This window comes from Pipistrellus hanaki, assembly GCF_964339955.1.
Source record: "Pipistrellus hanaki genome assembly, chromosome: 6".
Taxonomy (NCBI): Eukaryota; Metazoa; Chordata; class Mammalia; order Chiroptera; family Vespertilionidae; genus Pipistrellus; species Pipistrellus hanaki.
This window is the reverse complement of record NC_140508.1, coordinates 14,750,731-14,764,988: the sequence shown is the minus strand read 5'-3', so window position 1 is coordinate 14,764,988 and position 14,258 is coordinate 14,750,731. Positions and strand designations below refer to the sequence as shown.

At 45.9% G+C, this 14,258-nt stretch overlaps 1 protein-coding gene and 1 pseudogene across 2 annotated transcripts; one reads left to right on the top strand and one right to left on the bottom strand.

Annotated features, from left to right (window-relative positions):
- Window positions 1-1,917, top strand: LOC311624127 (heat shock cognate 71 kDa protein-like; annotated as a pseudogene). Its single transcript has one exon. The product of its transcript is annotated as a heat shock cognate 71 kDa protein-like (transcript).
- A 5,518-nt stretch (window positions 1,918-7,435) lies between these two features.
- Window positions 7,436-14,258, bottom strand: NANP (N-acetylneuraminic acid phosphatase). The gene is made up of 2 exons (XM_084887130.1): window positions 14,125-14,258; window positions 7,436-9,320 (listed from the first exon to the last, which is right to left on the bottom strand). Exons 1-2 carry the CDS (start codon window positions 14,209-14,211, stop codon window positions 8,664-8,666), a joined length of 744 nt encoding a protein of 247 aa, XP_084743256.1. The 5' UTR covers window positions 14,212-14,258; the 3' UTR covers window positions 7,436-8,663.

Here is a 14,258-nt window from a genome sequence, read left to right as displayed (position 1 = left end):
GAGCAAGGTAGAAACATCAATGATGAGATGGAGTCATTGATTGGATACGTCCTGCACGTTGGATTGAGCCTGCAACCCAGGCATGTGCCCTTAACTGGAATCGAACCTGGGACCCTTCGGTCCGCCGGCCAACCCTCTATCCACTGAGCCAAACCAGAGAGGACCCAACACAACTTTTGATGCCAAGTGCTGTTGTTCAATCTGATATGAAGCATTGGCCTTTCATGGTGGTGAGTGATACTGGCAGGCCCAATGTCCAAGTAGAATACAAGAGAAAGACAAAAAGTTTCTATCCAGAAGAAGTGTATCTATGGTTTTGACAAAGATGAAGGAAATTGCAGAAGCCACCTTTGGAAGACTGTTACCAATGCTGTTGTCACTGTACCTGCTTGCTTCAGTGACTCTCAGTGTCTGGCTACCAAAGGTGCTGGAACTATTCCTGGTCTCAATGTACTTAGAATCATCAATGAGCCAACTGTCACTGCGATTGCTTACAACTTAGACAACAATATTGGAGCTGAAAGAAACATGCTGATCTTTGATTTGGGAGGTGGCACTTTTGATGTGAATTCTCATAACTGAAGATGGAATCTTTGAGGTCAAATCTGTAGCTGGGGACACTCACTTAGGTGGAGAAGACTTTGACAACCAAATGGACTTCTGCAGAGTTCATTTCATTGCAGAGTTCAAACATAAGCATAAGAAGGACATCAGTGAGAACAAAAGGGCTGTTGGTTGCCTTTGTACTGCTTGTGAACATGCTAAGTGTACTCTCTCTTCCAGCACCCAAGCCAGGATTGAGATTGATTCACTCTATGAAGGAATCAACTTCTATACCTCTATCACCCATGCTCGATTTGAAGAATTAAATGCTGGCCTTTTCCTGGCATCCTGGACCATGTAGAGAAAGCCCTTTGGAATGCCAAACTTGACAATTCCAGATCCATGATATTGTCCTGGAGGATGGTTCTATCCCTTTCCCCAAGATTCAGAAACTCTGACAGGACTTCTTCCGTGGAAAAGAGTTGAATAAGAGCATCAACCCTGATGAGGCTGTTGCTTATGGTATAGCTGTCCAGTTAGCCATTCTCTGGAGACAAGTCCAAAAATATCCAAGATTTGCTGTGGTTGGATGTCACTCCTCCCTTCCTTGGCATTGAGATGGCTGGTAGAGTCATGACTTTCCTCTTCAAATTCAATACTACCATTCCTGCCAAGCAGACACAGACCTTCACCACCTACTCTAACCATCAGCCTGGTGTGCTCATTCAGGTTTATGAAGGTGAGTGTGCTACGACCCAGGATAACAACCTGCTTGTTAAGTTTGAACTCACAGAGATCCCTCCTGCACCTCATGGTGTTGAAGTCCCTTTTGATATTGATGTTAATGGCATCCTCAACGTCTCTGCTGTGGGTAAGAGTACAGGAAAAGAGAACAAGATTATCATCACTAACGACAAGGGCTGTCTGAGCCAGGAAGACTCTGAGCCAGGAAGACTCTGAGCTCATAGTCCAAGAAGCTGAGAAGTTCAAAGCTAAAGATGAGAAGCAGTGGGACCCGGTGTCTTGCAAGAAGTCACTTGAATCCTATGCATTCAACATGAAAGCAACTGTTAAAGATGAAAAACTTCAAGGCAAGATCAATGATGACGACAAACAAGATTCTTGACAAGTGCAATGAAATCGTCATTGGCTTGATAAGAACCAGACTGCAGAAAAGGAAGAATTTGAACATCAGCAGAGTAGGAAACAGTCTGCAACCTCTTCCTTATCAAGCTGAACCAGGGTGCAGGGAGGCATGCCAGAAGGAATGCCTGGGAGCTTTCCTGGTGGTAGAGCACCTCCGTCTGTTGGCGTCTCCTCTGGGCCCACCATTGAAGAGGTTCATTAAGCCACCTTTAAGCCTAGGTTTAGCATTCTTCCACATAAAATATTGAAAGATGCAAATTTGTAGCAAATTCCATGGTAATTGTAAAAGTTGAACTGCTGCATAGTAAATAGCTGGGCATTCTTTTTTTAAAAAATATATATTGATATATTGATTTTTTTTCTGGAAGCGCGGCGCCCAGGAGGCGGTGCCTTCGCCCAAGCCCCGCGAGACGCCGGTGCAGGAGCCGGAGAGAATCCCTCCGGGGGCCCCGCCGGGGCCTTCCCGCCAGACACGCCCCGTCCCCCTTCCGGGGAAGCCACCCTCGGCACCTCGCGCTCCCCGGACCCTGAGTGAGCGCCTTACGGGCCAGGGCAGGTTCGGAGCTCGGCTCTGGGCCGGGCGGGCGGGCGGCCAAGTCGCCCCCAATGCAGACAGCCTGGGCGTCCCCGGCGCCTTGTCTGCCTCAGGAAGCCCCTCCGCCAGCAGCCCCCGTCTCCACAGGCCTCTCGCCGCCCGGGCGACCCCCCTCAGCCTCCGTGCTTCCCCCGAGCCTGGACCACCGTTCAGAGCCGCCCCCACGCCGTGGCCACGCCTCCCGGGGCGGGGCATGCAAATTACACGTCGTTCCTCCCCCTCCCCCCCCCGCCGCCCACCCTCCTGCAAAGGCCGGCGCCACAAGAGACACAAAGTTTCTCTTTAAAAATACGGGGAATAGAGGATTTAGAAATGGGCACAAGAGCCTGCCATCTGGTGAGTGCCGTGGTGCTGCCGAAGAAGCAAAGGAGGTAAGACCTCGAGTGCCGGTGACCGGGCTCACCGTGAGTGCAATGTGCGTGGTGGGGGGAGGGCAGCGGCGCGGGCCGGGGACTCAACATCGCTTCTCGGCCTTTTGGCTAAGATCAAGTGTAGTATCTGTTCTTATCAGTTTAATATCTGATACGTCCTCTATCCGAGGACAATATATTAAATGGATTTTTGAAGCTGGGAGATGGAATAGGAGCTTGCTCCGTCCACTCCACGCATCGACCCGGTATTGCAGCACCTCCGGGAACGGTGCACCCCCTCCGGGGGAATTACTCAGTTTGCAAAGAAAGATCTGTCTTTGTGCCAAATCCCTCCTCCTCTCCCCCCGAGGACCTTGGGAGGAAGTAGCACCACTACCCTCCCCCGCCCCGGGAGGAGGTCCCCTGCGAGGTGCCCGCGGGGCCGGTTAAGAGGGAGAGAGGCAGGGAGCCCATCAGCAGTCAAACGTCCCAACGAAGAAGTTTGCCCCCGATGCCACGCTGCCAACTGCTCCCCACGTGCGCCGGAGGCGATCACGGCAGGAAAGAACAAGCTTTCTTTGGGGCACTTCCGAGGCCTAGAGCATCATAAGCTCCAGGTGCTGGGCAGCTCAGCGGGGCTGCCATACCAACCAGCCCCTTCATCCCCGAGTCGCCCTCCATGCTTTATTTACACCTCCGTCTTTTGGCCCACGCTCTTGCCTGCTGCCTCCAATGCCCAGATTTGCGACGGGAAATGTTGCCCTTCCGAACCGCCCAGGACCCCAATCGGAAGATCGCGGACGCGAGCTGAGCGGTTGCCTCCCTGGGTTTGGGACTACCGCGCGCGGAGGCGGGGGCGGGGGAGGGTGGAGTCCGCCCCGGAGGTCACGGCTCCTGGGGGCAGGGGAGAGGAGGGGAGGAGAGGGGGTAAAGGGCGGGGCATGCAGATTAGAAATGGCTTCTGCGCGGGACGAGGGAACAGCCGGGGATCTAGGACTTCTGGTTAAAAATGTAGAGCGCACAGAAATCTGCAGGAGGGTCCGGTGAGACCCACGTACTGTGGGCGAGGCAAAGAAGTCAGACAAGCAGCGAGGCTTAGGCTCAGCGTCCTCACCCGGCCTTGAATGTGTGTGACTCGAGGAGGGCAGCGGCGCGGGCCGGGCACTCAGCATCGCTTCTCGGCCTTTTGGCTAAGATCAAGTGTAGTATCTGTTCTTATCAGTTTAATATATGATACGTCCTCTATCCGAGGACAATATATTAAATGGACTTTTGAAGCTGGGAGATGGAATAGGAGCTTGCTCCGTCCACTCCACGCATCGACCCGGAATTGCAGTACCTCCGGGAACGGTGCACCCCCTTGGGGGAGTAAACGCCGGTGTTCAAAGGAAAAAAAAAAAGTCTACATTTATATATTGTTGACGTTTTTTACTGGAGAGGACAGGAGAAGGATAGAGAGCTAGAAACATCAATGAAACACCGACCAGTTGCCTCCTCACACCCCCTACCGGGGATGTGCCCGCAACCAATGTACATGCCCTTGACTGGAATCGAACCTGGGACCCTTCAGTCCGCAGACCAACGCTCTATCTACTGAGCCAAATTGGTTACGACTAACTGGGCATTCTTGATACTTAATATGGACTATGTGCACAGGGAAAGTAAAAAATGCATTTTATAACACTGAATTGTTAAGTGGAAAATGCAACACCTTGCAACAAATTAAAATTGGCACCATAAAAAATAAATAAAATGTATTTTTATTGATTTTGTGCCTGACCAGAAATTGAATCGTAGCCTCCTGATTCATAGGTAGACACTCAATCACTGAGCCACGCTGACTAGGCTCAAGATTTCTTAATATCTTCTGTAATATTCTACTCAGAAGGCAGAAAGCTACAAAGTCCTTCTCTAAGAATGGGCATAATTAAAAAATAATATTGCGTTCCTTTACTGTATAGGATACAAACTATGAAGACAAGGAAACTCAATTATTTCCATTTCTATCCCCACATCACTTTTTTTTATATATATATATCTATATATTTATTTTTTTTTTTATTGATTTTTTACAGAGAGGAAGGGAGAGATAGAGAGCCAGAAACGTCAATGAGAGAGAAACATCGATGAAAGGGAAACATTGACCAGCTGCCTCCCTTACACCCCCCCAACCAGGGATGTGCCCACAACCAATGTACATGCCCCCAGACCGGAATCGAACCTGGGACCCTTCAGTCCGCAGACCGACGCTCTATCCACTGAGCCAAACCGGCCTTGGCCCCACATCACTTTTGTTGAACTGCTCACTTAACATCCTAGAAGCTATCTTGTTGAGATATGCCACTGTGATCTATATGAGTAATGAACCTTTTTTCCAGTTAGTGCTATGGCTATGACACTGCCTTCATCTGTGGGATAACTAAAAGGAAAAACCCTAAGTATCTATTAGAGAAATTGCACATAATTATTTTTCTGTCAAGATCCCCCACTAAGTTTTTATTTATTTTTTGAACCCTGAAAATGATAAATGTTTATATATACCGTAGTATTAGCTACAACTGTGCCAGGCCCCATTTTAAGTGCTTCTCATGTTTTATTTTTCCCAACAACTTATATGCACTTATTAAAACTCACTTTTTAGGCGAGAAACAGGCAGGCTAAATGCATCTAAGACCACATTGACAGTTGAAGGGCAGAGACTCAGGATTTGAATATATTCTGGCTCCTGAGAATACATGATTTACAGTAACTGCCCTCTGAAATAATTCCAATATTCCCATACTAGATCCCCACCCAATGTTTTGGAAGCCAATAGTGACCCACTTATTATTCTCAAAGCACCCAGTTCTACTAGTATGTGCAGAATGACATATATCCATGTCCTATTGCACAACTGTCACAAAAACTGTTAGGTGCCACGCTCACTCCTAATGGAGTTGTGCTAGAACTACCTACTTACTGTTATCTGGAAGTTACTAGAGTAATCACATCTCCACAAACTTTAAAACTACACCCCCTCCTAAGCCTCGGTTAATAGTAATAATCTACTTATGAGACCAGTGTTTCTGATCTTTTCCCCTCCAAGACCTAGCAATTATCATTTTATGTGCTTCGGGCATGAAACACCTCTGCCCCCAATTGATATAAGAGCAACACCACCAATCAGGCACTGTTAAGTTTTTAAATAAAATATAATTTCGGTCAGTCACATGGGCACCATACCTGGAACTACCCACAAACATTCTGTGTTCACAAATGTTCAGTTTTATTTATTTGACTTATTTTTATTTCTACCTTACCTGAGGATATGTTTTTATTGATTTTAGAGAGGGAAGAGGGAGAGAGAGAGAGAGAGAGAGAGAGAGAGAGAGAGAGGAAGAAAGTGACAGATTGCCTCCTGTACGTACCAGACCAAGGATGGAACCCACAACCTGGGTATGAGCCCTGACCAGTAATTAAATCCTCTACTTTTCGTAAGGAATGGTGCTCCAAACCACCAAGCCGCTGTCCAGGGCAACAAATGCTCAGCTTTACAACAACAGCATCCTGGGATAGTCAATGGCACAGCCACATTTTTAAAAGTCAAGAGAAGTAGCCCAGCTGGCATGGCTCAGTGGTTGAGCATCGACCATGAACCAGAAGGTGGTTAGATTCCCAGTCAGAGCATATGCCCGGGTTATGGGTTCAATCCCCACTCTGGGACATGCAGGAAGTAGCTGAACAATGATTCTGTCATCACTAATGTTTCTATCTTTCTCTCTCTCTTTGCAATCAATAAAAATATAGTTTTTTTTTAAATTAAGAGAAATAAACACGACAGGGCTTTTGCACATTGGCAGACAATCTTGTTCTTGATAATAGACAGGAAATAATTGGATACAACAGGTTCATGAAGAGGCATTTTTTATTTTTTAAAAATATATTTTCTTGATTTTTTTACAGAGAGGGAGAGGGATAGAGAGTTAGAAACATCGATGAAAAGGGAATCATCGATCAGCTGCCTCCTGCACACTCCCTACTGGGGATGTGTCCACAACCAAGGTACATGCCCTTGACTGGAACCGAACCTGGGACCCTTCAGTCCGCAGGCTGACGCTCTATCCACTGAGCCAAACCGGTTTCGGTGAAGAGGCATATTTTAGAATCTAAGTAATCCTAACAGAGTCTCATATCTTACATTAGTAGTTTTTTATATAAAAGTTTAAAAAAAAAAAAAACTACCAAAAAACAACCCAGGTCCTTATTTCTTATTTCCTTAATTATTTTACTCTAAGTTGGTGAAATAATGAGACTGTCTAAAGAAATTTTTCTAGTTACAAGATGCTTTGCAATGGAGTCATTAATTAGTAAGCTCAAAGTGAACCCTGAATTGGACAAGAAATTTGTGAATATAATTTCTAAAATTTGAAAAACAGGAGACTTAAGAGGATGGTAACACCAAGAAGAGCAAGTCAAATATTAAAATTGCACCCTGAAATGATTCATAGAAAAACCTAATTTTCTATTAGTTTTTGTCATATGCATGAAACTATGGGGAACAGATGGGGGGTGAGGGTGAGGGTGCCTGGTGAGGAGGCTGTGCCAAGACAATTCCCTTCTGATGAACGCACAAAAGGAAAATGATTTTTATGGATTGCAGTTATCTTCAAGACAGCCTAGTTCCCTCAACTCCATTATGTGCCTGGGAGAAGATAGTAAAAATACTTCCCTAAGTGGTAAGACTACAAGCTCACTCTGGAAAAATGTGATAATAGGAGTACCACATGCTGAAATTCTTACAGCTTTTTTTTAAAAAAAAAAAAATCTATTTTTGTTGATTTCAGAGATAGAAACATCAATGATGCCAGATGCCAGTCAGGCTTAACAGCTTTTTCTATTGGAGAAATCTATTTGTCATATATTTTTTTAAAATATATTTTATTGATATTTTACAGAGAGGAGGAAGGGAGAGAGATAGAGAGCTAGAAACATCGATGAGAGAGAAATATCGACCAGCTGCCTCTTGCACAACCTCTACCGGGATGTGCCTGCAACCAATGTACATGCCCTTGACCGGAACCGAACCTGGGACCTTTCAGTCCGCAGATCGATGCTCTACCACTGAGCCAAACCGGTTTCGGCTATTTGTCATATTTTATAGCATAGGAAAATTGGAAGCCTCTCAGAAAAGGTAATGCAGAAAAATTAGAATAAAAGAAAGTATACATTTAAGTAGGCAAAAAAAAAAGGCATATATATTTTCAAAAATATACAAAATAATATCATATGAAATGCCTTGATTTGCATGTGACCTAGTACTTATTTCATATTAACCAGACCCAGTTATCCTATTACATGTTTTAGAATATCTGTGTTTTTTTTAAGTTCTAAAGTTTCTTTAAATGTACATTGATTTTAGAGAGGAAGGGAGAGGGAGAAAGATATATAAATCTCAATGATCATAGAGAATCATTGATTGGTGGCCTCCGGCATGCCCCCTGCTAGGGATTGAGCCCACAACCCAGGCATGTGCTCTTGACCAAAATAAAACCTGGGATCCTTTATCCGCAGGCCAAAGCTCTATCCATTGAGCCAAACTGGCTAGTCAGTGCATAAAATCTGTATTTGTATACCCATATATAAGCTATCCTGCGTGGTATCTCATTGATGCTAAAAGATTAATAAAATAAATGTTTAAAAACCTCAAGTCAGCCCTGGCTGGTTTGGCTCAGTGGATAGAGCATCGGCCTGCGGACTGAAGGGTCCCGGGTTCGATTCCAGTCAAGGGCATGTACCTTGGTTGTGGGCACATACCTAGTAGGAGGTGTGCAGGAGGCAGCTGATCGATGTTCCTCTCTCATCGATGTTTCTGACTCTCTATCCCTCTCTCTTCCTCTCTGTAAAAAATCAATAAAATATTTTAAAAAAAAAAACCTCAAGTCACAGATAAACAAATAATATATTTATTCAAGTTTTCTCAATCACACTACTAAAAGTAACTTGTACTAATTTATTCTAGGTTTCCAAATAGACCAGCCTTTTGATTTGCTTTAGACTGACATACTGACTTTGCAGTCTATATTTTGTAAGAGAGCAGGTAACTCTAGCACAGAAGAAACTATATAATGTGGCATGGGTGACGACTTCTGTGGCATTATTCCATTTTTATTTATCCACACTGTTGCTTTCAGCCCGGCATTGAGGCCTCCTTGTATATCGGTTTCTAGTGTGTCACCAACCATCACACAGTCCCCAGGCTGTACTCCAAGGAGATCACAGCAGTAATGAAATATGGAAGGTGCTGGTTTCTCTTCTTTCTGTTCTCCGCCTACAACAATGGCGTCAAAATAGGACTGACAGGCACAAGCCTCGATCTTCTCCCTCTGGGTCTGTCTGTCTCCATTTGTTAATAAAAGTAGGCAGACATCCTTTCGAAGTTCAGTGAGCATGGCTTTGACATCTTCTGCTAGTGTCATATGCTGTAAACGCGTGGATTTCCACAGAAAATAACATTCTTCCGCCAATTTCCTATTGGCTGCACCACCCTTTGTTTCCTGAATCGCTTCCTCCCAGTGTGAAGTCCTTTGGTCAGTAATGCATGCATTGTAAGGATGAAGACATTCCTGGCTGAGTTTAACTTGAACTTTGTCACAAATTATTTCAGCCTCTTCTTTGTAATGGTATTTTGATTGTAAGAGCTTTATCACCTACGTAAAGGAAAACAGCTTCATTAATACACTTTATGTCTTTTTTTTAATACAAATTTTATTTCTTTTTAAAAATATGTATATTTTATTGATTTTTTATAGAGAGGAAAGGAGAGGGATAGAGAGTTAGAAACATCGATCAGCTGCCTCTTGCGCACCTCCCACTGGGGATGTGCCCGCAACCAAGGTACATGCCCCTGAAGGGAATAGAACATGGGACCTTTCGGTCCGCAGGCCGACACTCTTTCCACTGAGCCAAACCGGTTTCCGCACACACTTTGTCTTTCATAGTTGTGCCATGAGAAGATGTGATCCTACAAACCCAGAGCAAAAAGATTCTAACTCCACTCTTTTCCCCCCAATAGTATTTATTATTATTTTTATAGGATATTATTATTTTAGAGGATATGTTCTTCACTGATTTTTAGAGAGGAAAGGAGAAAGGGAGGGAGAATCTATAATGTGAGAAATTCATCGGCCACCCCCTGCATGCACCCTGACTGGGGATCAAACCTGCAACCCAGGCACGTGCCCCAGCGGGGAACCAAACCCACAACCCCACCTGGGTGCACTAGACGACCCTCTAGCCTACGGAGCCACCTGGCCAGGGCACCACTCCAAGAGAGCTGTCATAAGGAATTTCCATTGGGAATCGATCTTATTTTTAAAGAACACCAGAATAAAGATCTCTAACCTCTCTAGACAGCTCATTTTTATATATATATTAACCAATTTCTATTCTATAAACATTCCTCATATACAACTAATAAAAATCCTTCTTTTAGCAGTTTAAATCCACCACATTTCATTCTGGTCATAAACACATAGACTTGTGCTTATAGTTAGTAAAATATTTTAAATTTCTAACTATCATTTAGACTCTTTCCAGAAATAACACTAATTCACCTCACCTTTTCTTTAATTCTTTTTTTTAAAATCAATTACAGAGAGGAAGGGAGAGGGAGAAAGGAATAAAACATCAATGATGACAGAATCATTGACTGGCTGCCTCCTGCATGCCCCCTACTGGGGAATCAAGGTCAAAACCCTGGCATGTGCCCTGACTAGAAATCAAACCTTGACCTTCTGGTTCATAGGTCAATGTTCAACCACTAAGCCACACCTGCCAGGCTAATTCTGTACTTTTAAAAATGTGTATGTGGCTCTAATGGAATCAAGCATGTTCTGTAATTTCAGCAGTTCAATGATCCAGTGCTTCTTCCACTAGGTTTCTAGATTTAAAAATTTTTAAGTAGTTTTGAGTCACTCTGGTTCTGATTCCCTCTTTAGAATTAAGCACACCTCCTCATGTCTCCACAGCTCTTTATTTGGCTTTCATTACATTACTAGAGGCCCAGTGCATGAAAATTCATGCACTGCATGGGGAAGGGGGGTCCCTCAGCCCACCCTACCCCTCTCAAAGTCCAGGAGCCCTTAGGGGAAGGTGATGCCCATCTCACCTCTGCTGCTGCCACTGCCGGCAGTGCAAGCCTCGGCTGGCTCTAATTACCTGAGCCTTGGGCGGCCCTGGGCGGCTGGGCAGCTGCCATTGGCTGTTTGCCTGCCCCTTGGGCTGGCCCTGGGCGTTGGGTGGTCTGAGGGGACTGGAGGACTCCAGAGGCAGGTGCGGAGCGGCTGGACCTGCGGGGGGGGGGGGGGGGGGGGGCGCAGCGGTGTGGGGGGGGGTTGGCTGTGCTGTGTGCCTCCAGCTCCAGCGGGGCTGAGGGGACTGGGTGCCACCATCTTTGAAGGCGTGGCCGTCAATTAGCATATTCCCTCCTTATTGCCTGTGAATACTGCCATCTTTGTGGGGGTGTGACAGTCAATTAGCATATTCCCTTTATTAGATAGAAGGTTCTTTTTATTTTTTAAAAATATATTTTACTGATTTTTTACAGGGAGGAAGGGAGAGATAGAGAGCGAGAAACATTGATGAGAGAGAAACATCGATCAGCTGCCTCCTGCACACTTCCCACTGGGGATGTACCCACAACAAGAGTAAGTGCAGCTGACGCTCTATCCACTGAGCCAAACCAGTTTCACTAGATAGGAGGTTCTTATTCATTTGGCGTGTCTTCTAACATTTACTAAGACCCCAATGTGGCAAGCATTATACTCAGTGCTAACATACATTATTTCTACCTTTCTAACTCTCTAAGAGTTCCTTTGTTGAGATGAGGACATAGAAGTTCAAGATTGTTACATAACTCGCATGAACTGGGATTTTAACCCTGACTTGCCTACTTCCAAAGTCCACGTGCTTGCCTTTACACTATTGTATTAGGCACTTGGAGACCGGGTCTCTTCTCTCCATGACATTATCTGGTGAGGAAATTAGGTATGCAACCACCACAAATACTGGGTTGAGAGCTACGACAATCTATTTTTTTAAAATATATTTTATTGATTCTTTACAGAGAGGAAGGGAGAGAGATACAGAGTAGAGAGTTAGAGACATCGATGAGAGAGAGTCATCGACCATCTGCCTCTTGCATGCCCCCTACTGGGGATGTGCCCACAACCAAGGTACATGCCCTTGACCGGAATCGAACCCGGGACCCTTCAGTCCGCAGGCCCACACTCTTTCCACTGAGCCAAACCGGTTTTGGCTACGACAATCTTATGAACGTCAAATGTGGAAATAAAAAGGATCAAGTCATTCCACAGGATTGCTGCATAAGGCTTTTCAGAGGAAGTAATATTTAAAGCAGTCACCATGCCCCTAATGTGGGAATGGGAAGAGGATAAAAATCATTCTAAAGAGAAGGAACAGAATGCACAAAGACACAGAGCTTGGAATTTTGTAAAGGCAAGAAGCTTAATTCAGCCAAAATTCACGTGAGAGAGGATGCTAAGAGATGAGACTAGAGGCTGTTTGGAATCAGTCTATCAAGGGCCATGAGTCCCAGCCTATAACAGATGCTACCCACATCACCTCGGCCACACTACTCCCATGTACATCAGTGGCCTCACACTGTAATACTCGCGCTTCTCTGCCGAGGGCTTTGTTTGGCCTCAGGGACACCCCATACACATAGGCCAGTGGTCGGCAAACTGCAGCTTGGGAGCCACATGCAGCTCTTTGACCCCTTGAGTGTGGCTCTTCCACAAAATACCACATGCGGGCGCACACCTACAGTGTGATTGAAACTTCGTGGCCCGTGTGAAGAAGTCAGTTTTCGGCTCTCAAAAGAAATTTCAATCGATGTACTGTTGCTATTTGGCTCTGTTGACTAATGAGTTTGCCGACCACTGACATAGGCTGAGGCCCAAGTGTTGCCTGGGAGCAAGCCTCAACCAATGCGGAACAGAAATCGGTGAGTCAATAGCACAGCGTTCTTGCTCCTTGGGAGGAACATAATGTATGTTTTGCATACTACCTCAAGAATCCCCCAATTGAGCGGCCAGGCCCGGAGCAGCAGCTGCCAGGACCGGAGCGGCCGGGGCCGAAGCCGGAGCGGCCGGGCCCGAAGCAGCCAGGTCAGGTGCGGCCAGGCCCAGAGCAGCAGCAGCCAAGTCCAGAGCAACTAGGTCGGGAGCAGCAGTGACCAGACCCGGAGCAGCTGGTTGTGGAACGAACCAGAGCAACAGAGGCCAGGCCCGGAGCAGCCAGGCCCCGAACAGCTCACTCCTCGCCTGCCCCTCAGACATGGCTGGAAACTTTTGTGGGAACTTGAGGGTCTGCTGAATCAAGTGATGAAGGCTTAGATCTGGATGTGTTGAGTTAGTATAGCGCTGGGGTTTTGATCTGTGAGTGCCTTGGGTGGGGCCTGGATGAGGCTGGTTGACCTATTTGGAAATGTCTTTTGTGTGAAGTGTATCATTGGGCATGTGGAGGTATTATTGACATGAGAAAATGCTAAGTAACAGATTTACTATCTGAAAAGGGATTTACTATCGGGGAAAGGGAGGGAGGAAGAGACTGAACATAAACTGTGCACCTATGGATGAGGACAATGGGGGATGGGGAGGGGGCAGAGGGTGGGGTGGAACCTGGTGGAGGGGGGAAGAAATGAGGAACCTTTGTAATAATATGAACAATAAAGATTGATTTTTAAAAAAATAAATAAATAAAAATAATAATATTGTGATAATTATGTATGGTGTCAAATGGAGACTAAACTTATTGGGGTGATCACTTTGTAAGCCATATAACTATCTAATGACTATGTTGTACACATAAATCTAATATAATATTGTATTTCAACTGTAATTGAAAAATAGAAAAATGCATTAAAAATGAAAAAAAAAAAAGAAAAGAATCCCCCAATTATTCACAACAGCAAACTGCTCATTTATGTAAACTGTATTCAATTCCTTCACTTCCCTTACTCCACCACTCCCTGGGATCGCAGGAGAAGAATTTCGACAGTGAAAATTCTCTAGAATCGATTAAAGTCCAGGTTCACAACTGATAATCTCTCTCTCTCTCCCCCTTCCTCTGAAATCAATAAAAAACATATTATTAAATAAGAAAGCCAGGTGACAGTCTTCCTACGTTTTTGTTCAACTCTGCCATCGTGGCAGCTTTCATGGCATCTTTCTGGGTCCCAAAGTGCTGGGATGAATGTCAAGAGCCTGCGAGCGGACAGGCAGGTCACCCGAGCTGCCGGGCTTGAGGGCGGGCAGCCCCCCAGCCCGCCCGTCCTCTCCGGCCGCTCCCGCCCCGGAGTCTCCAAGGAGCAGAGGCCAGAGTTCCGGGTCCCCCGCGGGATCCGGCACCCCGGGCGCCGCCGGGGAAGCGGAGGAGGGAGGACCCTCAGGGAAGGGAACCGGGGGAGGGCTGCGGGTGCCGGGGAATTACCTCCAACATGCCTTTCCGACTGGCCCCCGCCGTGTCGATGAGCGTGTTGTCCAGGTCAAAGAAAACGGCGCGCACGCTGAGCCCCATTCGGACCGCTGCTGCCGGACTCCACGGTGCTCCAACTCTCGCCTCGG